The 21,479-nt window shown below is 63.9% G+C and overlaps 3 protein-coding genes across 5 annotated transcripts; all 3 read left to right on the top strand.

Moving 5' to 3' along the window:
* Positions 1–671: 671 nt before the first annotated feature.
* NDUFA13 (NADH:ubiquinone oxidoreductase subunit A13) lies at positions 672–2,485 on the top strand. The gene is made up of 5 exons (XM_063160730.1): positions 672–802; positions 912–990; positions 1,187–1,258; positions 1,563–1,632; positions 2,201–2,485. Exons 1-5 carry the CDS (start codon positions 709–711, stop codon positions 2,318–2,320), a joined length of 435 nt encoding a protein of 144 aa, XP_063016800.1. The 5' UTR covers positions 672–708; the 3' UTR covers positions 2,321–2,485.
* A 472-nt stretch (positions 2,486–2,957) lies between these two features.
* On the top strand, positions 2,958–8,800 carry YJEFN3 (YjeF N-terminal domain containing 3). 3 transcript variants are annotated; one of them, XM_063161253.1, is made up of 6 exons: positions 2,958–3,312; positions 5,050–5,158; positions 6,590–6,700; positions 6,788–6,901; positions 7,419–7,572; positions 8,245–8,800. In XM_063161253.1, exons 1-6 carry the CDS (start codon positions 3,266–3,268, stop codon positions 8,445–8,447), a joined length of 738 nt encoding a protein of 245 aa, XP_063017323.1. In that variant the 5' UTR covers positions 2,958–3,265; the 3' UTR covers positions 8,448–8,800. The 3 variants fall into 3 exon arrangements, with proteins under 3 accessions (XP_063017323.1, XP_063017322.1, XP_063017324.1); XM_063161252.1 differs by lacking the exon at positions 8,245–8,800 and having other exon boundaries at positions 7,419–8,214; XM_063161254.1 differs by lacking the exons at positions 6,590–6,700; positions 8,245–8,800 and having other exon boundaries at positions 7,419–8,214.
* Positions 8,801–10,359: 1,559 nt separating this feature from the next.
* Positions 10,360–16,534, top strand: CILP2 (cartilage intermediate layer protein 2). Its single transcript, XM_063160731.1, has 8 exons — positions 10,360–10,554; positions 11,196–11,294; positions 11,775–12,047; positions 12,548–12,730; positions 13,072–13,548; positions 13,634–13,742; positions 13,828–13,985; positions 14,066–16,534. Exons 1-8 carry the CDS (start codon positions 10,449–10,451, stop codon positions 16,456–16,458), a joined length of 3,798 nt encoding a protein of 1,265 aa, XP_063016801.1. The 5' UTR covers positions 10,360–10,448; the 3' UTR covers positions 16,459–16,534.
* The last annotated feature ends 4,945 nt before the right edge of the window (positions 16,535–21,479 follow it).

Genomic DNA, 21,479 nt, shown 5'->3' on the forward strand with positions numbered 1-21,479 from the left:
ATATTCCAGAGTAAATCCCAAAAATTTAATAATTCTCACTAATCCCGCCAGTGGAAGGATCCAGAATCGTTAATTAATCAATAATTAATTGGGGGGGGTTGGAATTGGAATGACAATAAACAGAGAAACTCCTGGATCTGCCTCACATTCCCAGGATTTTGGGGGTTGAGATGGATCTCGTGGATCACCCAGACAGAGCCGGATCTGCTCCTTCCTCCCCTGAGGATTGTTCCCAAAAAAAATGGGGAATAATCAGGAGAAGGGGAAAAGGAGGTGGCAAAAATCCGGGATTTCTGTGGATTTCCTGTGGAATTTCATGGATGGAGCAAATCCATAAATCCAGAGCCTTCTCCATTCCCAGCTGGAATTCCTGCTCCAGCACCCTTGGATCTCACCTGAACATTCCAGGAAAGCCCACGGAGCCCATGGATGTTTCCCTCTGGAAGGAGAGCGGGCCAGGGACATTCCCAGAGGGATTTCTCCCACAATTCCCGGCCATGTGGGAATTCCCATGGGATTGTCCCAAATTCCCGTGGAATTGGGTGGGAGATGATCCCAAGGAATTGATGTGGCATTGCCCTTTTAAGCGCGCGTTGCCCCTTTAAGTGGGGTCCCTACGGTCACGTGGCTGCACCACGTGCGTTTCCCGCGCGCGGGAGCTGGGCGGGCCGGCGGCGCGGGGCAGTGACGTCACCGATCCGCGCCGCGATGGCGGCGCCGAAGGTGAAGCAGGACATGGCCCCGCCGGGCGGGTACGGCCCCATCGACTACAAGCGGCACCTCCCGCGCCGCGGCTTCTCAGGTGAGCCCGGGGGCGGCCGCGGGGGCGCCGCCGGGGGGCGGCGGGGGCAGGAGCGGGGCCGTGCGGCCGCTCCGCGCTGAGCGCGCCCCGCTCCCCTCACGGCCCTCAGGGTACAGCCTGTTCGCGCTCGGCATCGGGAGCCTCCTGCTCGGATACTACAGCCTCGTCAAGTGGAACCGCGAGCGCAGGTGACGCTGCGAGCCCCCCGCGGCACCCCCGGCGCGGTCCCGGGGCTCCTCCCTGCGCTGCGAGCCCCGGGATGGACTGTTCACACCCGGATCCCGGTACACCCCGGGACCCCCAGTGCCCCCCGGCACCCCCAGTGCCCCATTCCCCCTGCTCCCAGTGCCCCCAATTCCCCGTTCCCCCGTTCTGTCCCTGCAGGCGGTTGCTGATCGAGGAGCTGGAGGCTCGGATCGCGCTGATGCCGCTGCTGCAGGCGGAGTCCGACCGCAGGTACGGGGCTGGGAAATCTCTTTGGGATTGGGAATTTCTTTTTGGGATTGGGAACTTCCTTTATGGGATTGGCAACTTCCCTTTGCACTGGGAACTTCCCCTTTTGGGACTGGGAACTTCCATTTATGGGATTGGTGTCCCCCTTTATGGAACTGTGATCCCTCTGTGGGATAGGGATGCCCCCGCTGGGACTGGGAACTTCCCTTTGGGATGAGGATTCTTTCTATGGGATCGGGGTCCCCTGTACGGGATGGGGATCCCCCCTTTGGGATCGGGGTCCCTTCCCGTGCCCTGTGTCCCCCAGGACTCTGCGGTTGCTGCGGGAGAACCTGGAGGAGGAGGCCAAGATCATGCGGGACGTGCCGGGCTGGAAGGTTCGGGATTCTGGGGGGAATGAGGGGGGCTGCCCCTCTGGGACCCCATGGGATTTGAGGTCACCCCGGGCAGGAAGGTTTGGGATTCCCGGGGGGGAAGGGGCAGAACAGGGGGGCTCCTCTGGGATCCCATGGGACGCAGCCAGCCCAGGGGATTTGGCTCTGTGGGGTCCCAGGGATTTGGGTCCCTCCCACGATTTGGGATCCCCTGGGATTTAACTCCATTCCCATGGATTTGCGATCCTCTGGCACTCGGGCTCACCCCTGGCTGCCAGGCCCTGCCTGGGGTGGAGAATCCCGGGAATTCCCGGTGATTCCCAGGGATTCACGACAATTCTTGACAATTCCCAACACAATTACCGGTGATTCCTCACACAATTCTGGACAATTCCCGGTGATTCCCAGCCCAATTCCCAACACAATTTCTGGTGATTCCCGACACAATTCTGGACAATTCCCAGCCCAATTGCCGGTGATTCCCGACACAATTCCCGGCGATTCCCGGTGATTCCCAGCCCAATTCCCAACACAATTCCCGGTGATTCCCAGCCCATTCCCGCTGTTGCAGGTGGGCGAGTCCCGGTTCCACACGGATCGCTGGGTGCCCCCCACCCTGGAGGAGCTCTACTACCTGCGGCCCCCGGCCGAGCTGGACCGGGAGAAGTTCGGGCTGCAGAACTACGTCTGACACCCCAAAACCCCAAACCTCACCCCAAACCCGGACCCCGCCTCTCCCGGCTCCTTCCAGAACTTTCCCCCCCTTTCCTGTCCCTCTCCAGGCTGATCCCCCCATCCCGAGCTTCTTCTGACGCCTGATCATTAATAATTAATAAATAAATAACGAATAAATAAATCAGTCGGTCCTTTGGGGATTGGAACTGCCCCTGGGAATTGGGAAACCCCCTCTCCCGGAAATTGGGATCCCCTTCTTTTAGGTTTGGGCTCCCCCCTTTGGGGTTGGGATCCCCCTTTGGGGTTGGGGTCGCCCCTCTTTGGGATGGGGAGCCCCGCGGCTCCCAGACACAGCCCGCACTCCCTCTCCCTCTCTCTCTCCCTGGAATTCGGCGGCTCCCGGGGGATTTTCCCGGCATTTCGGGCTGGGAATTCGGGATGGAGGGAGGGGCCGTGTCCTCGTCCCCTCCCCGCGTGCCCCCCGCTCCCGGGGCTGCAGATCCCGCTGGAGAAACCCCGATCTGGGGAGGTTTAACCCCAAAATTCCCGGGTGGGAACCACGGGCGGCATTCCCGGAGCGGGGCCGGGCGGGAGCGGGGCGGGGGCACCGGAGCCGCCTCCCCCCGGGCGGCACCGCCGAGCGCGCCCCGCTCCGACTGGAGCATCCCCGGCACTCCCGGTGGGACCGGAGCATCCTCGGCATTCCCGGGGGAACCGCTCCGACCGGAGCATCCCCGGCATTCCCGGTGGGACCGGAGCATCCCCGGCATTCCCGGTGGGACCGGAGCATCCTCGGCATTCCCGGGGGAACCGCTCCGACCGGAGCATCCTCGGCATTCCCGCGGGCTCCCCTCCAACCGGCGGCTCCGCGGAGATTGCAGCGGCTCCGCTCCAGCCGCGGACGGAGGCTCCGCTCCCGCCGGGGTTCGGCTCCGCCGCCGCTCCGGTCCCGCTCCCCGCCATGAGCTCCGCGCCCAGCCCGTCCCGGGAGCCGCCCCGGTACCTCAGGTGAGTCCGGGGTCCCCCCGAGGAGCCCCCGGCAGCTCCGGGCGGTGCCGCTCACCCGGGGCTGCCCCGGGACCCCGCGGGGGTGGGACGGGAGATCCCCGGTGTCCCGGGAGCCGCCCCCGCTCGGTGCCAGCCCCGCGCGCCACACCGAGCGGGTCCCGGTCCCCACGGGTGTCCCTGGGCCCGGGGAGGGGGGATCGGTACCCGCGGAGCCGCCGTTGCCGGAGCAACCGCAGCATCCCGGGTCTCCATGGCGGCGGCGGGGATGCTCCGGGAGGCGGCGGGAGCGGAGCGCGGGACCGGGATGGGCAGGGATGGGGCACCGGGAACACCGGGGACACGCTGCGGGGACGGGCTGTACCGGGAGGGAGCAACGGAACGGGAACGGGGAATGGGACCGGGATGTGGGACTGGGGTGTGAAGCTGGGATCGGGGGCGCAGAGAGGGGACACAGCCGGGATAAAGAGTCGGGATGTGGAGCTGGGATATGGATCGGGGACGCGGGACCGGGACGCGGGACCGGGATGGGCTCGGGGGCGGGCCCGCAGCTCGCGGGGAGCCCCGGCCGTGTCCCCGCCCGGGGCCGGTGCCAGCCCGCGGTGTCCCTGCCAGCCCGCGGTGTCCCTGCCAGCAGCGATTAGGGACAATGTTCCCGGGAATTGCTGCGGACACGTGGCTCGAGGGACAACACAGCTGGGCCCGGCCACCCCGCCACCCCCGCTCGGCACGGGAGCGCTCCGGGCGCCGCTCGCTCCCTTCCCGCCCCTTCCGCCCCGGTTTTCTCCCCAGAGGCCCGTGTGGGGCTGGCACAGGGCTGGGACAGGGCTGGGGCTCACTAGAGGGCACCAAAGGATCGGGGACAGGGATGGGATGGGATGGGAATGTGGGACGGGAATGTGGGACGGGATGAAGTTTTCCTGGCAGTTTTATCAGGACAGCCAAGGACTGGGATGTGGGAATGGGAGAACCGAAGCTTGCAGGGGCCCTGCTGAAATGAAAAGGGATTTTTGGGGTTCTGCCAGAACACGGTTCGTCCGTGGGGACAGCCTGGATGGGGTGGGAGGGCCCTGCAGCCTGCGGCCCCAACCCGGGCCCCCAACCCAGGACCCCAACCCGGGCCCCCTCAGCTGCCCCCGGCACTGCCGGGTCCTCTCTCGGGGCTGGCTCTGAGCGGTTCCCCCCCAGCCCGGGGTACGGCGGGGTCTGGATCCCGTCCTGCTCAGATTCCATCCCTGCGGTACCGGCGGGGTCTGGATCCCTCGGTTCCTCCGGTACCGCCGGGATCCCGGCCCGGCGGGGCTCGCGTTCCCTCCCGGCGGGCGCTGGAGGCGGCCCAGGCCGCTCCGCCCGCGCAGGTGAAGCCAACAGATGTGAGCAATTACTGTCGCGCTGGGCGCTGCCAGCTCCGGGCTCGGCGGCGGCGGAACAACCGCGGCTTTGTTCGCTTTTATGTAACCGGGGAACCGGGGCCGCCGCCAGCTCTGCCGAGCGCCGCTCCCGCCGCGGCCCGTGCGGGCACGGTCCCCTGGGTGCGACATCCGTGTGACATCCGTGTGACATCCATGTGGCATCCCTGTGACCTCCGTGCCCGTCCCCACCGCGGTGCCCACCCCGAGCCCCCGGCGCGCTCGCCCCGTGTCCCAGAATCCCGTCCCGGGGTGGAGCGGGGTCCCGGGCCCTCTGGGGGTGGGGACAGTTCTGTCCCCCTGTCCCGAGCGGGGACTGTCCCCAAGGCAGCCAGGCCGAGGCGGAGGCCATGGAGAAGGAGCTGCTGGAGGATTATCGCTTCGGGCGGCAGCAGCTGATCGAGATCTGGGGACACGCCTGTGCCGTGGCTGTTACCAAGGTGAGCCTGGGGACACCCCGAGGGGCTGGGACACCCAGAGGGGCTGGGGACACCCCGAGGGGCTGGGGACACATAGAGGGGCTGGGAACACATAGAGGGGCTGGGACACCCCGAGGGGCTGGGGACACATAGAGGGGCTGGGAACACATAGAGGGGCTGGAGTCCCCACCGGAGATCGGGGCGGGGGCCATGGAGGTCCCCAAAGGTGCCCGGGTGTCCCCGAGCCCCGGCGATGTCGCTGCTGGGGCGATCGCCCGGGGCTCGTGCGAGATGTGAGGAGCAGGAGGAGGAGGAGGAGGAGGAGGAGGAGCAGGAGGAGCAGGCGTCCATCAAGGGCAGCTTTGTGCCCCGGGCCCGGGCGCCTCAGCTTTTCCATCGGCCCTTCCCTGCTCCGAGCGCTGATGAGGAGCAGAAATATTTTGGTGCCGGAGCTGTTGCAGCATCCCTGACCTCACCTGGCGCTCGGCATCCTCCTCTTCCTCGGGGCCACCCCAGCTCCGGCTCCCCCAGCCCGCCGGGGTGTCCCCGCGCTGTCCCCAGGGTGTCCCCGCGCTGTCCCCCGTGCCAGGAGGCGCCGGCGGCGTGGCCGGCGCTGGGCCGGGGCCAGCCCAGGCTACCGGGGCCGTGTCCCGCTCCGGGCACTGGGGACGGGTCCCGGAGCCAGGATCCGTGAGCAGGAAAAAATCCGTCAGTGGATAAACAGAGGCTCCGTCCCTCCCTCTGTCCCTCCCTGCCCGAGCCATCCTGGAATGTGCAGCGGGCAGGACGGGGATGGGGACTGGGGACGGGGGGGCTGCGGGCACGGCCCTGCAGAGGCAAAATCCTCATCCCACCTGGGGCATCATCCTCGTCTCACCTGGGCCATCATCCTCATCCCACCACGGGCACCATCCTCATCCCACCTGGGCCATCATCCTCATCCCACCACGGGCACCATCCTCATCCCAGTACGGTCTGTGTTCCATCCCACTCCGAGTGTTACCCAAGTCCTGCTGTGGATACCAAGCCATGCCCTGCCATGCCATACTGTGCCATGCCAGACCATGCCAATCCATCCCGTGCTATGGATCCCATCCCTGTCCTGCTCCTTGTGCCACCTCCATCCCATGCTGGGTGCTGTGTGCCAGTGCCACCCCACCATGTCCCCCTGTCCCTGCTGTGTCCCCCTGTCCCTGCCACGTGCCAGTGCCACCTCGCTGTCCCTGTCCCCTCGGTGTGACACTGTCCCCGCTGTCCCTGTCCCTGTGTGACAGTGTCCCCACTGCCCCCATGTGACGCTGTCCCTGCTGTCCCCCCTGTCCCTGTCCCTCGGTGTGACACTGTCCCTGTCCCCCCCATGTGACGCTGTCCCTGCTGTCCCCGCTGTCCCTGTCCCTCGGTGTGACGCTGTCCCTGTCCCCTCCTGTGACGCTGTCCCTGCTGTCCCCGCAGGCGTTCCCGCTGCGCTCTCTGCGGCGCAGGCAGCCCACGCTGTTGGTGGCGTGCGGGCCGGCGCAGAACGGGGCCGTGGGGTTGGTGTGCGCCCGCCACCTGCGCAGCTTCGTGGGTACCTCAGCCCCCCGCCCTCCTCCTCCTCCTGCTGGCCTTCCTCCCAAGTGCCCCGGCTCCAGGGCTCCGTTTCTCCCCCAGGATTACGAGCCCACCATCTTCTACCCCAAGCGCTCCCCGGACCCGCTGCACCGCGACTTCACCACGCAGTGTGAGAAGATGGACATCCCCTTCCTGTCCTACCTGCCCACCGAGGTGACGCCAGCCCCAGATCCCCCTGATTGGCCCCTTCTCCTCCCCTGTTCCCCCTGTGAGACCCCAAATCCCCCTGGTTGTCCCCTTCTCCTTCCCTTTATCCTTCCCTTGAAATCCCCCTGCTGATCCCCCTCTTCTCCTTCTCTTTCCCCTCCCCGAACCCCAAATCCCCCCAAACCCCCAGCTCTCCTTTTCTCCCTCTTTCCCCATCCTTTTCCCCCTCTCCCTCCCCATCCCGGCGCTGCTGGGATCCCGGGAATGCCAGAAAATCCAGAAAATCCAGAAAATCCAGCAGCTGCTGCCCGCAGCCACCGGCTCTGTTATTTTTGGAACCTCGCAGCGCTGGGAACGGAGGAATTTGACCCAAAATTCGCCGTCTCGGCTGCACGGCCCCTCCCTCGCTGCTCCACTTGGGGGGGAATTTTTTTATTTTTTATTTTTCTGGCACAGCCGGGGGTTTGTGCCGTCAGAGGTGACATGGGGACACCGCAGATGTCGCTGTCGCTGTCCCCTGCAGGTGCAGCTCATCAACGATGCCTACAACGCCGTGGTGGACGCGGTGCTGGGAGCCGAGGGGACACAGGGGACAGAGGGGACAGAGCTGTGCGCGGCCATCCTGGCCACCCTCAGGCACGTCCGCATCCCCATCGTCAGCCTGGATGTCCCCTCAGGTGCTGCCCGTGTCCCCTCGGGTGTCCCTCGTGTCCCTTTGGGTGTCCCCCGTGTCCCCCCAGGTGCTCCCCATGTCCCCCAGGTCCCTCCCGCACTGCTGTCACCGCACCCGTGGCAGTGTCACACCGGGAGCCCCCGTGGGGGCCCTGGCAGGGTTGGGGACATCCCTGGACCCCCCCTCGGTGGCCCTGGCAGGGTTAGGGACATCCACAGGAAATAACAAAGTGCCCGGCCCAGACATGACGTCACTGGCCGCTGGCATTCCCAGCTGGCATTCCCGAACAGCCGCGTGCTGCTGGCCAGGCCTGGCATTGTCACCACCCGTGTCCCCCCCCGGCCTGGCCGTGTCACCCTCCCCGGGGTGGGTACCCGTGGGGACGAACTCCGCCCGTGCCACCCCCTTGCCATCCCTGTCCCCTCCCTGTGCCCTCCCTGTGCCCTCTCTGTCACCGTCCACAGCAGCAGCGGGCCACCCCTGAGCCACCCTGTGTGTCCCCAAGGGTGGCGCGTGTCCCCTGGGGTCACACCTGTCCCCTGTCCGTGACCCCACCGACCGTTCCGTGTCCCCTGGGGTCACTCGTGTCCCCTCTCCATGTCCCTGGGTGTCCCCTCCCCACTGTCCCCAGGCTGTCCCCGCTGTCCCGGTGACCGCTGTCCCCTCCCCGGGGCAGGCTGGCTGCCCGGCCCGGTGGGTGGCAGCGGTGACATCAGCCCGGACGTGCTGGTGTCGCTGGCAGCCCCCAAGGAGGTGGCGCGGCGCTTCCGGGGACGGCGACATTTCCTGGCCGGGCGCTTCGTGCCCGAGGAGCTGCGCAGGAAATTCGGGCTCAGCCCCCCCGAGTACCCGGGCAGCGACTGCGTGGTGGCCCTGTGACCCCAAGGAAACCCCTGGGACCCCAAGGAAACCTCTGGTGTGGCCCTGGGACCCCCAAAACCCCCTGGGACCCCAGATAAACCCCTGTGACCCCAAGGAAATCCCTGGGACCCCAAAGGAATCCCAAAAACCCCTGGTGGTGGCCCTGTGACCCCAAAAACCCCCTGGGACCCCAAATAAACCTCTGGGAACCCAAATAAACCCCCAGGACCCCAAAAACCCTCTTGGACCCCAAAAAACCCTGCCAGTGGCCCTGTGACCTCAAAACCCCTGTGACCCCAAAAACCCCTGGTGGACCCTGGGACCCCAAATTAACTCCTGTGACCCCAAATAAAGCTCTGCTGGTGGCCCTGTGACCTCAAAAATAAAGTGGTGGTGGCTCCTAAAATAAAGTGCTGGTGGCCCTGGGACTCCAAACCAAACCCTGGGACCCCAAAGAAACCCCTGGGACCCCAAACCAAACCCTGGGACCCCAAACCAAACCCCTGGGGGTGGCCCTGCGACCCCGACATGCAGCGCTGGGGTCCCTCAGCCGTTTGGGGGCTGTTTGGAGATGGGGACAGGGGGACCTTGGTGGCCTTGGGTTGGATTGGGGACTTGTCCTGGCACTGCAAGGCCTGGCCTGACCCCTGGCAGTGCCACCCCCTGCTGCTGGGCACAGAGCTGTCACCTCCCCTGCCACCCAGCCAGGGGGACAGCAGCTTTGCCGGGATCACACAGGGCTGAAATGGCACCAAAATGTCACCAAAATGTCACCAAAATCCCACAAAATGTCACCAGAATGCCACCAAAAACCCACAAAAACCCCAGGAAAAGCACACGGGAACCACCCCCAGAGCACGGGGATGTCCCTGAGGGTGACGAGCCACCCCTCGGACTGTCCCCAGTGCCCCCAGCGCCCCCAGCGCCCCCAGAGCCCCCCTCCCGGAGCCGCCAGAATGCTGGGAATGCGCCGGGATTTCCGCCTGCCGGGGCCGCTGATCCCAAACCCCCTGGTGCCCCCGGTGCCCTCCCGGTGCCCCTCAGTGCAGCCGCTGTTCCAAGTTCCTCCCAGTGCCCCCAGTGCTCCCAATGCCCTCCCGGTGCCCCCCAGCGCCCTCCCAGTCCATCCCAGTCCACTCAATGCCCCCCAGTGCCCTCCCTGTGCCCCTCAGTGTTCCCAGTCCATCCCAGTGCCCCCGGTGCCCCCAGTGCCCTCCCAGTCCATCCCAGTGTCCCCAGTGCACCCAACGGCCCTCGGTGTCCCCCAGTGTTCCCAGTGCCCTCCCAGTGCCCTCCCAGTCCCCTCCAACCCCTCAGAGCGGCACCGGCTCCTTCTTTTCCCTTTTCCCGTAGTTTTGTTTTCCCCGTATCTTTATTTTTCCCGTTGTTTTTAGTTTTTATTTTGTCCTGCACTTATATTTTTCCCATACTTTTTAGTTTTTATTTTTCCTGTGTTTTCTAGTTTTTATTTTTCCTGTATTTTTATTTTTCCCGTCTTTTTATTTTCTCATATTTTATTTTCCCTGTATTTTTATTTTCTGCTTAGTTTTTATTTTTCCCATAGCTTCTGGTTTTTATTTTTCCTGTATTTTTATTTTCCCTGTAGTTTTCAGTTTTAATTTTTCCTGTATTTTTATTTCCCCCTATATTTTAATTTCCCCCTTATTTTTTCCCATATTTTATTTCCCCCGTATATTTATTTTTCCCGTGTTTTATTTTTCCCGCAGTTTTTATTTTTTATTCCCGAGTATTTTTGTTTCCTCTCCCCTCCCTCCCGCCGCATTCCCGGCTCATCCCTCAGCCAATTTTCGCAGCTGGACCCGAGCGGCGGCGGCGCTGCCCCGGGCGGGCTCCGCTCCCGATAAAAGCGGGGCCGGCCCCGCCGCGGCCGCACTCGCGCCCGGAGCGGCCCTGGCACGGCTGGCACCGCTGGCACCGCTGGCACAGCCAGCACAGCTGGCACGGTTAGAACGGCTGGCACAGCTGGCACAGCCAGCATAGCTGGCACGGCTGGCACAAATGGCACGGATGGCACAGCTGGCGCACGTGGCACCGATGGCACGGTTGGCACAGCTGCTGGTGGTGCTGGAGATGCTGGGAGCCTCGTATGCTGCCAGGGTGGCAGGTAAGGGGTGTTTGGGTTTGGGGTTTCGGGATTTGGGGTCAGCAGTTTTGGGATTAGGGTTTGGGAGCTGGGAGTTGGGGTTGGGGTCTGGGGTCTGGGGTTTGGGTGTTGAGGTTTGGGTTTGGCAGCTGGGGTTGGGGGTTTGGGGTTTGGGTGTTGAGGTTTGGGTTTGGCAGCTGGGGTTGGGGGTTTGGGGTTTGGAGATTTGGGGTCAGCAGTTTCGGGTCTGGGGTTTGGAGTTTGGGAGTTGGGGTTTGGGGTTTTTGTGCCACCGGGGTTTTGGGGTTCCCAGTGGGAATGCAGGGGGAAGGGGTGGGGATGGGCTGGTGGCACAGGGTGGTGGCATGGGACAGTGACATAGGGTGGTGGCAGGGGGTGAGGGGTGGGAAGGGAGTGCTGCATCTGCCAAAGGGGAGGGGTGGATGGAGATAAGGGAATGGTGTCCTTCCCGGGATCCTGGCACTAGAGGGACAGGGACAGGGACAGGGATGGGACAGGGACGGGGACAGGGACAAGGATGGGACAGGGACAGGGACAGGAATGGGAACAGGGACAGGGACAGGAATGGGAACAGGGACAGGGATGGGACAGGGTGGGCCTGGGACCCCGGGAATGTGGCAGTGCCACCCCTGTGTCTCCAGAGCCGCTGGAGAACGAGTTGGAGCCGGGCAAGGCTGGCACGGGTGGGAAGCCCTGGAAAGCCACACTTGACCTGGAGGAGCTGGACCTGGGCACGGCAGGTGAGGCCACCCTGAGGGCCACCGTGTCCCCTCAGCGTCCCCAGAGGCACTGCCCGTCCCTGACATTCCCGTGGGTCTGGGGACCTCATGCCACCCCCCCCACATGACTCTTGGTGGTGACCACCCTGCTGTGTCCCCTGGGGTCACCTGTGTCCCCTGTCTGTGTCCCTACAGGGTGGGCTGTGTCCCCTGGGGTCACCTGTGTCCCCTGTCTGTGTCCCCACAGGGTGGGCTGTGTCCCCTGGGGTCACCTGTCCCCTCTGCATGTCCCCACCCTGTGTCCCTCCCTCTGCCCCATTGGCCATCCCCACCCCAGCAGCCCCTCAGTGGTGACCTCCATCCCCACACCCTCTGTGTCCCCAAGCTGTTCCCAACCCATCCCCAATGATCCCCAAGCTGTCCCAAACCATCCCAAGCTGTCCCCAAGTTGTCCCCAATTGTCCCCAGCCCATCCCCAAGCTGTCCCCGCGTCCCCCTCAGGCAAAGGCGCCGCCTGGACCTCGTGGTTCAACATCGACCACCCGGGCGGTGACGGTGACCACGAGAGCCTGGCGGCCATCAGGTTCTACTACGGGGACCGCGTGTGTGCCCGGCCCGTGGCCATCCAGGCGCGCAGCACCGAGTGGCACCTGCCCGAGGCCCTGGGACAGGTCGTCCATGCCAGTCCCGAGCGCGGCTTCCGCTGCCTGCACCGCGAGCAGCCGGCGGGCACCGCCTGTGCCAACTACCACGTGCGCTTCCTGTGCCCGCTGGGTGAGATGGGGGCACACCTGGGGTACCTGGGGGGCAGCTGGGGGGCACACCTGGGGTACCTGGGGGCAGCCCACAGGCACCACCTGTGCCAACTACCACGTGTGCTTCCTGTGCCCGCTGGGTGAGCTGGGGGTACCTGGGGGGCACCTGGGGGGTAGCTGACACAGTTGTGTGTCGCCTCTGTCATACCTGTCACACCTGTATTCCACCTGTATTCACATCTGGGGCACACCTGTATCTCACCTTTATCTCACCTGTATCCCACCTGTGTCACACCAGTGTCCCACTTGTATCTCACCTTTACGTCACCTGCATCCCACCTGCGTCTCACCTTCACCTCACCTCTATCCCACCTCTATTTCATGTTTGTCTCCCCTGTGTCCCACCCATATCTCACCTGTGTCCCACCTGGGCTGTGGGGTGGGGGCGTTCCTTCCCCCTTTACCCCCTTGGCCGCCGTCCCCAGCCCGTGGGCCCCAGTCACGCCCAGTATCCCGCAGATCACGTGTACTGGTCGCACTGGTCCCCGTGGAGCCCCTGCTCGCGCAGCGCCTGCGGCACCCGGGGCACGCAGAGCCGCTCCCGGCGCTGCGGCAGCACCCGCAGCCCAGCCCCGCTCCGGGAGCTCCGGTGCCGCGGCAAAGCCACCGAGCGGCGGCCCTGCAGCGCCGGGCCCTGCCCAGGTACGGACCTGGCGGTGCCACAGCCCGTCCCCGGGGGCTGCCGGGAGGGGACACGGGGTGGCACTGCCACCCGAGCCCTCCCTGTCCTCAGGTGCTGTGGGGAGAGGACACAGGGCGGCCGCAGAGTGCTGGAGGTGGCACCGGGGTGTGACAAGGACAGGGGTCCCTCCAAGGACCCGAATCCCCCTCTCAGCCCCCGCAGCAGGAGCAGCTGTGAAATTCCACCCGGTGCCACCCGGTGCCACCTGGTGCCACCCACCTCAGGCTGCTCTGCCACGGGTGTGACCCAGGGGTGACCGCACGGGTCACGGTGACCGTTCCCACCGGGAATGTCCCCTCAGAGCCCACCTGGACGGAATGGGGCGCTTGGGGTCCGTGTTCCCGCAGCTGCGGCCGCTCGGGGACGCGCGTCCGGCGCCGGAGCTGCCGCACAGCCAAGAACCCGCCGTGTCCCGGCCGTGCCACCGAGGTGCAGAAATGCCGCCCGCCCCCGTGCCCAGGTAACGCCCCCTCGGCGGTGCCCCCGCTGCCCACGGGCTCGGAGCCCCCCGCGGGCTGCCCCGGGCACACGCTGTGGGGCACGGTGGTGACAGCGGCCGGGGTGGCACTGCCGGGTGCCCGCGTGTACCTGGAGGGCCACCCGCCCGTGCTGCTGGCCCACAGCGATGCCCGCGGGCGCTTCTCGGCCTCGGGGCTGTGCCCGGGCCCAGCCGCCAACATCAGCGCCCACCGTGACGGCTTCGCCCCGGGGCTGGCCCCCATCACCGTCACCAACGGCTCGGGCGTGGCCGAGGCGCACCTGAGGCTGCACCGGCTCGGTGAGAAGGTGGGGGGGATTTTGGGGCACCCCTGGGGGCGAGCCGGGGGTGCCCATGGGCTCGCTGCCCCTTTCGCCCTTTGCAGAGAAGCCCCACATGGTGCTGCAGCCCGCGGCCAGGGTGCGGGAGGCCGGGCAGGACGTGACCTTCTGCTGCAAAGCCTCGGGCACCCCCGCGCCCCAGAAATACTACTGGTGAGCTGGCACGGCGGGCACAGTGGGCACGGGCGGGGGTGGCAGTGTCACCACTGAGCCTGTCGCCTGTCACCTGTCCCCGCAGGTACCACAACGGGACGCTGCTGGAGGGGACAGCAGAGCGCAGCAGCGGCCGCCTGGCGCTGCGGGGGCTGGCACCGGAGCAGGCTGGCACCTACCACTGCAAAGCCAGCTCCGAGGCGGGCGCCATCCGCTCGGCGCCCGCGCAGCTCACCGTGCTGGGTGAGCGAGCACGGGGGGCCCCTCTGGGGTGACGAGACCCCCGCTGACCCCTCTAATCCCCGTCCCCTCCGTGCCCCCAGCCCAGGGCCAGCAGAGCTGCAGGGCGGAGCCGGAGCCCAGCCTGGTGGAGCTGCCCAGCGAGTGCCCGCAGGACGCCAGCGGCTCCCGCTACTACAATGTGGGGCGCTGCCCGGCCTCGCCGTGCCCGGGCGGCCCCACCGAGCCCTCGGGCTGTGGGGGAGAGTCGGGGCTGTGCTGCGGCGTGCGCAGGATGGAGCTGCGGCAGGTGCCGTGCGCCGGCTCCATGCTGCCCCTCAAGGTGGTGGCCGAGTGCGGCTGCGGGCCCTGCGCGCAGCCCCGGGTGCTGGTGCAGGGACGGGTGACGGCGGCCGACACCGGGGAGCCGCTGCGCTTCGGCCACATCTTCCTGGGGGGCAGGAAGGTGGGCTTCACCAGCTACCAGGGCTCCTTCACCATCGAGGTGCCGCCCGACACGCAGCGCCTCGTCACTCGCTTCGTGGATGGCCAGCAGCGCTTGGTGGACGCCGTCAAGGTGTTGCCCTTCGACCCGCGGGGAGGAGCCGTGTACCAGGAGGTGAAGATGCTGCGCAAGAAGGAGCCGGTGGAGCTGGACGGAGGGCGGAACAACGCCATCCCCCTGGGCGAGGCCGGCGGCCGGGAGCCCGTTGGGGAGCTGGTGCTGCCGGCCGGAGCCTTCCTGCGCCCGTCCGGGGAGGTTTTCAACGGCACCGTCAAGGCCAGCGTCACCTTCGTGGACCCCAGGGACGTGGGCACGGCCAGCGCCGCCTCCAGCGACCTGAGTTTCGCCAACGCCGAGGGCGAGATCGTGCCCCTGCGCACCTATGGCATGTTTGCAGTGGATTTCCGCGAGGGCGAGAGTGGCACGGCGCTGCAGGCTGGGCCCGTGCAGGTGAGGATGGACGCGGGGCAGGTGTGGATGGCCGAGCACCTGCAGAAGATGAAGCTGTGGTCCTTGAACCCTGAGAGCGGCCTGTGGGAGGAGGAGGCGGAGCTGCGGCCGGCCGGGGGCGGGCGGAGGAGGAGGAGGGAGGAGAGGACATTCCTGGTGGGCAACCTGGAGATCCGTGAGCGGCGCCTCTTCAACCTGGACGTGCCCGAGGATCGCCGCTGCTTTGTCAAGGTCAGGGCCTACAGCAACGAGAAGTTCAACCCCTACGAGCAGCTGGAAGGGGTGGTGGTGAGCCTCATCAACCTGGAGCCACAGCCCGGCTTCCCCAGCAACCCGCGGGCCTGGGGCCGCTTCGACAGCGCTGTCACCGGCCCCAACGGCGCCTGCCTGCCCGCCTTCTGCGACGCCCGGCGCCCCGACGCCTACACGGCCCTGGTGACGGCCACGCTGGGCGGGGAGGAGCTGGAAGCCGTGGCCTCCAGCCCCAAGCTGAACCCCAATGCCGTGGGGGTGGCCCAGCCCTACCTGAACAAGCTGGGCTACCGCCGCTCGGACCATGAGGACCCGGCGCTCAAGAAGACGGCGTTCCAGATCAACGTGGCCAAACCCGACCCCAACAACGTGGACGAGAACAACGGCCCCGTGTACTCCTACCGGAGCCTGCGGGAGTGCGAGGAGGCGCCGGTCAGCGCCAACCACCTGCGCTTCTACCGCGTGGAGGTGGACAAGTACGAGTACAACGTGGTGCCCTTCAAGGAGAGCGACGTCACCTCCTGGACCGGCGACTACCTGGCGTGGTGGCCCAACCCGCAGGAGTTCCGGGCGTGCTACATCAAGGTGCAGCTGCAGGGGCCGCAGGAGTACATGGTGAGGTCCAGGAACGTCGGGGGCAGCCACCCCCGCACGCGGGGCCAGCTCTACGGGCTGCGGGACAGCCGGAGCGTGCGGGACCCGCTGCTGGACGGCACCTCAGGCGCCTGCGTGGAGTTCAAGTGCGGCGGGATGCTCTTCGACCAGAGCCTGGCCGACAGGACCCTGGTGTCCATCGTGCCGCAGGGCAGCTGCCGCCGCACGGCCATCAACGGGCTCCTGCGGGACTACCTGAGCCGCCACCCGCCGCTGGCCGACAACAACCACACCGGGGCCTTCTCCATGCTGGCCCCGCTGGACCCGCTGGGCCACAACTACGGCATCTACACCGTCACGGACCAGAACCCGCGGCTGGCCAAGGAGATCGCCATCGGCCGCTGCTTCGCGGGCACCTCGGACGGCTTCTCCAGGGAGATGCGGGCGGGCCAGGGCACGGCCGTCACCTTCGAGTGCCAGGAGCGGCCGGCGGGCAGGGAGAGCCTCTTCCAGCGGCTGCTGAGCTCCCCGGCCGAGGCGCTGGCCGACATCCGCAGGGAGATGGGGAGCTCCGAGCTGCGCCGCGCTCCCCCCGAGGTGATGGACTTCGCCTCCGGAGCCCCGTCCGGGCCCGCGGGCACCCGCCGGACCCCCAGCAGCCAGCGGAGACCGGGCCGGCCGCGGGGACAGCCCTGAGGCCCCTCCGTGTCCCCTCCCCGGCTCTGCTTTGTCGCCCCCTTTCCCCGTCGCTTTTGGCCGCGCTCATTTATAACGCCCGGAGGACTGGGGGGACGGGGGACAGGGGACGGCGGGGACGTGGGGAGGGGGTCCCGCCACCCCCTGGTGCTGTCGCTGCCTCCTCTTGGTGCTCAGCCCCGCGCTGGCGGCCCCCCGGACGGGATGGAAATAAAAGGAATAAAAGAGGGGCTGGGGGCAAACCGGGGCAGGGGCGGGCATGGCAAGGGGGTGCTTTGCCCGGTGCCACCGGCGCAGCCCCGGTGTGCCCACGCCGGGAGCTGGGGGCGCTGCTTTCATCCCCGAAAACGGGGATATTTTGGGGAGGAAACCCCAAGGATAACGCGGATAAGACTCCCTCCCTGCCGTGCCACCCCCGCGGCACCTCGGGCACCGCGCCGGCCCGGATTCGGGCGGATTTGTACATTATTTATTACAAAATATACAATTCTTGTACACCCGTCTGGCTGCTGGGCTTCTCCGGGACGGGGGCCAGCCCCGCGTGTCCCCCGCGTGTCCCTCGCGTGTCCCCGTTGTCCCCAGCCCCTGCCCCCGCTCGGTAGCACCGTCCCGGCCGCTCCTGTTTGCCTTGGGCCGGGCTCGGCCGGGCTGGCGGCGGCGGGGGGCGCTCGGTGCCAGCGGGACGTGGCAGCCGGGGCGGGGGCACCCACCGGAGCCCCCGCTGGCACCGGGGCGTGCCAAGGCACCGCGCGGGCACCCCCGCCGTGACCCCCGCAGGGTGTGGCGGGGGATGGCTCTGTCCCGCTGCCACCTGGGTGTCCCCAGCGCGGTTATTTTTGGGTGTCCCCCCCTCGCCGCCTCCCGCCGGCCCAGGCGCGGATGCTGTAATGGAACAGGCGGCGTTTATGGGGCCAAACCCGGGACAACATTTCCCTTCTCCAAGCCGCCCTGGCCCCGGCGCGGCATTTTTCCACCCTTCTTGCTGGAAGCGGCATCAAAGGGGGGCGCGGGGGCCCCGGGGGGGCTCCTTGGCCCGAGCGGCGGCCAAACCCCGGCCCCGCTGTCCCGGCCCGGTCCCGCCGGGCCGCGATCCCAGCGCGGGCGGATGCCGGCGCGGCGGGGGGGCGGCGGAGGGAGGAGGCACCTGGAATGCTGAGATTCCACGGCGAGGTGTCGGTCCAACCCCGCCTTCCCAAAACCTGGCGGCTCCCCGAACTGGGTTCTCCCTGTCCTCGGGGTTGTTTTTCCCTGGGTTCTCCTTGTCCTGGGTTTCCCCCATCCTGGGTTCTCCTTATCTTGGATTTTCCTTGTCCTGGGTTTTCTTTATCCTGGATTTCCCCCATCCTGGATTTTCCTTGTCCTGGGTTTTCCCTATCCTGGGTTCTCCTTATCTTGGATTTTCCCTGTCCTGGGTTCTCCTTATCCTGGATTTTCCCTATCCTGGGTTCGTCTTATCCCGGATTTTCCTGTTTTTCCCTGGATCCTGATTTCCCCGGGTTCCAGGAAAAAAAGGGGGAGGGAAGGGCAAAAATAAAAAAACGAGGGACAGAAGGGGTGACCTCAATCCCAGGGACACCCTGGGGACCCCGATCTGTGGGATGGGGGATCCAAGAGGGATTTTTGCAGGTTTTGGGTTGAAATCCCTCAATTTTCCCACTTTTTCATGGAATGTGGGATGGGGATGGAGCGAGGATGATGCCCTGAAAGGCCCCTCGGATTCTGGGGAATGGATTTTGGATTTTGGGGTGCCCCAGAGGTGGATTTAACCCTGGAGGGTCCGGGAGGCAGGAGCAGGGCTGGGAATATCCCGGGAGACAGGAAAAATGGGATGAGAAAAACTCAGAAAAAGCTTCTTTTCCCCATTCCCGGCCCCATTCCAAGCGGGAACGGGAGCCCAGAGCCGGCAGCTCCTGGCCCGCCCCAGCAATTTGGGATGGCCAGATCCCAAAAAGAGACGGGGAAAGGATGTGCCAGCACGTCAGGATCTCAGAGAGGCTTTTTTTGGGATATTCCCCCCTCCTCCGCATCCCAAAAACACCTAAAAACTCCACAGGGAAGCGGGAGTGGAAGGATTTGGGATTTTATTTTTTTATTTTTTGGGAATTTTGGGGGATATTTTGGGATATTCTGCCCCTCACCTCCGGGAATAAGAAGCTGGAAAGGCCCCTGGGAAGTCGCTTTTGTTTTGGTTTTTTTATTTCTTTGAAAGAATGGAAAATGTAATGACAGGCTCTGAATGAAAAGGATTAAAAGGAAGCAGCTGGAAAGGCCCTAAATAGAAAAAAATCCACCCCAAAATAAAACAGGACGAGAGGGAACAGGGGGTGAAAAGGGGAAGGGAAGGATTTGGGATCCCCTTTCCAGGCCCTGTCCCCAAATGGGGCATCCCCGGGGACCCCAAAGCAGAGGATCCCAAACTGAGCATCCCAGGGGACCCCAAATCTGGGAATCCCGAACTGGAACATTTCAGAAACCCCAAATCAGAGAATCCTGGACCCAAGCATCTCTGGGGACCCCAAACTGGAGCATCTCTGGGGACTCCAAACCTGGGGATCCCTGGGCACCCCAAACCAGCTCATCTCGAGGTATCCAGAGCATTCCCAGGGACCCCAAATCAAAAATCCTGAACTGGAGCATCCCTGGGGACCCCAAATCCAGAAATCTCTGGGAATTCCGAATTGGAGCATTCCAGGGAACCCCAAATCAGGGAATCCCTGGGAATCCTGGACCTGAGCATCCTTGGGGACCTCACACTGGAATCCCCGGGAATCCCAAACCAGAGCATTCCAGCTGATCCAGCTGTGGAATTCCAGCTGTGGATTTCCAGCCTGTCTAGCCAAGAGACTCTGCTGTGCTCCCGCTGTTCCCTCTGCTGGGAGCTGGGAAAATCCCTGATCCCCAAAAGCCCTGATCCCAAAATCCCCAATCCCAGAAATCCCCAAAATCCCCCGATCCCAAAAATGCCCTGATCCCAAAAACCTCCATCCCAAAAATCCCCAATCCCAGAAATCCCAAAAATCCCCGATCCTAAAATCCCAATCCCCAGAAACCACAATCCCCAAAAATCCCAGACCCCAAAAATTCCCAATCTCAAAAACCCGACCTCTAAAACCCCCAGTTTATTTGTGTTTTTCCAAGGTATTTTATTTTATTTTTCAGCCACCTCTGGAAAAAACATCCCGATTTTTTTTTTTTTGCTTTTTCCATCTATTTTTGAACATTTTTTTGGCTCCTTTTCCCTCTCTGGGGTTCCAGCCCATAAATAATAATAAAAACAACATTTTTAAATCCTTTTCGCTGACACTTCACCAGCCCTGCCAGAGCCTTTTCATTCTCCAGATGGCGAAAATCCGCCTCAAAATAATAAAAAAAAGGGAGAAGAAAAAAAGGCCCTTAAAAAAAAAAAAAAAAAAAAAAAAAAAAAAAAAAACAGGTCTGGAAATTTTGGTAAATATTTGGTGTTTTTCTCTTTTTATTTTTCTTTTTTTTGGCTTTTTTTTTTTTTTTTTTTTTAATTCTGTCACATGAAGTCGTAAAAGTGGAGCAGGTTTTTTTGGGATATTTTTGGGATGTTTTGGGGATATTTTTGGGATATTTTGAGGAAGGTGCCAGGGCTTCATGCCTGCTTTGGGGTGCCCAAGGGTCCCACCTGGTTTGGGGGCAACTGAGGCACGGAAAGAAAAAAATTAAAGAATTAAAGAAAAACTAAACTTTAAGAAATTTTTTCTTTAAAGAATTAAAGAAAAATTAAACTAAATTAAGAAAGTGGAATGGTTATTGAACCTCCCAAATATGCGAAATTCTCAGAGATCCTCTCCCCAGATTTGGGGATTTTATTCCCAAAATTTGCATATTAATAGGATCACTTAACAGACTCATGCATATTCATTATGTGACCCCCGCCCACTTCATTCCATATTGGTTGGAATATGAAGTTCAAGGAAATCACAAAACTTCAGGCCTGGAAGGCCAAATCTGGGAGAGAATTTCCCCAAATCGTTTGGGGAAATATTTCCTTGGAGAAAAGTGGAAAATCTGGGTCAGAATTAAAGCCAGGATTTGATCCCATACCAGATTTGTGGTGTCGTGGTGGCTTTGTGGGGCTGGGGTCTCTCCTGGCTCTGTGTCCCCTCTCCTGGGCCCGTGTCCCCTCTTGTGTCACCTCTCCCGGCCCTGTGTCCCCTCTCCTGGGCCTGTGTCACCTCCAGGTCATGGGGATCGAGGTCCAGTTGATGGCACTGGGTGTCACTGGGCAGTGTCCACAGTTTGGGGACACCAGGTGGCACTGGTGGCACCGGGCAGTGCCAGGTTGGGGACACTGAGTGGCACTGGTGGCACTGGTGGCACCGGGCAGTGCCAGTTCTGGCCACTGGAGGGCGCTGAGTGTCTTGGCCCTGCCCCCTGTGTGTGACGTCATCCGCCGTGATTGGCGTCACGCTAAATCCCACACCCCAACCCCAAATCCCCAGCCCCAACCCCAAACTCCCCATTCTCAACCCCAAATCCCCAGCCCCAACCCCAAACTCCCCATTTCCAATCCCAAATTCCCATCCCCAATCCCTCATTCCCAATCCCACAGCCCCCAACTCTCCCAGCACAGCCAGTGGGTCCCGGGGCTGTCCCCAGTGCCGGTGGGTGCTGTCCCCAATCCCGGGGGGTGCTGTCCCCAGTGCCGGTGGGTGCCACCCTTGTCCCCGTGCCCACCCCCAGGCCTGTGGCCGCTGGCTGGGCCCGAGTGGCACCAGGGTGTCCTCGTTGTCCTCGTCCTGCACTGTGCCATGAGCAGCCTGTGGACACCCTCAGCGCCCCAGGGTGACACCAAGTGCCCAAAGGTGACACCGAGCACCCCAGGGTGTGACATTTTTGGGGAACATTCTGATTTTCCCAGCAAATCCTTCCCCGGGAATTCTGGGATCCCGTCCCTGCCCCAGCGCTCCCAGCATGGACCCGGCAGGGCTGGCACGGAGCACGGCTTCACTGGCATGGGCTGGCATTCAGCACGGCTTTACTGGGTGCCATGG

Source organism: Melospiza melodia, chromosome 7 (assembly GCF_035770615.1).
Source record: "Melospiza melodia melodia isolate bMelMel2 chromosome 7, bMelMel2.pri, whole genome shotgun sequence".
Lineage (NCBI taxonomy): Eukaryota > Metazoa > Chordata > Aves > Passeriformes > Passerellidae > Melospiza > Melospiza melodia.

Coding starts and splice junctions, on each gene's coding strand:
- NDUFA13 (XM_063160730.1), top strand. CDS start 709: ATGGCGGCGCCGAAGGTGAAGCAGGACATGGCCCCGCCGGGCGGGTAC. Junction 803..911: donor CCCGCGCCGCGGCTTCTCAG/GTGAGCCCGGGG, acceptor CACGGCCCTCAG/GGTACAGCCTGTTCGCGCTC. Junction 991..1,186: donor AAGTGGAACCGCGAGCGCAG/GTGACGCTGCGA, acceptor CTGTCCCTGCAG/GCGGTTGCTGATCGAGGAGC.
- YJEFN3 (XM_063161252.1), top strand. CDS start 3,266: ATGAGCTCCGCGCCCAGCCCGTCCCGGGAGCCGCCCCGGTACCTCAG. Junction 3,313..5,049: donor GAGCCGCCCCGGTACCTCAG/GTGAGTCCGGGG, acceptor TCCCCAAGGCAG/CCAGGCCGAGGCGGAGGCCA. Junction 5,159..6,589: donor GTGCCGTGGCTGTTACCAAG/GTGAGCCTGGGG, acceptor CTGTCCCCGCAG/GCGTTCCCGCTGCGCTCTCT.
- CILP2 (XM_063160731.1), top strand. CDS start 10,449: ATGGCACGGATGGCACAGCTGGCGCACGTGGCACCGATGGCACGGTTG. Junction 11,295..11,774: donor GCTGGACCTGGGCACGGCAG/GTGAGGCCACCC, acceptor CGTCCCCCTCAG/GCAAAGGCGCCGCCTGGACC. Junction 13,549..13,633: donor CCTGAGGCTGCACCGGCTCG/GTGAGAAGGTGG, acceptor CGCCCTTTGCAG/AGAAGCCCCACATGGTGCTG.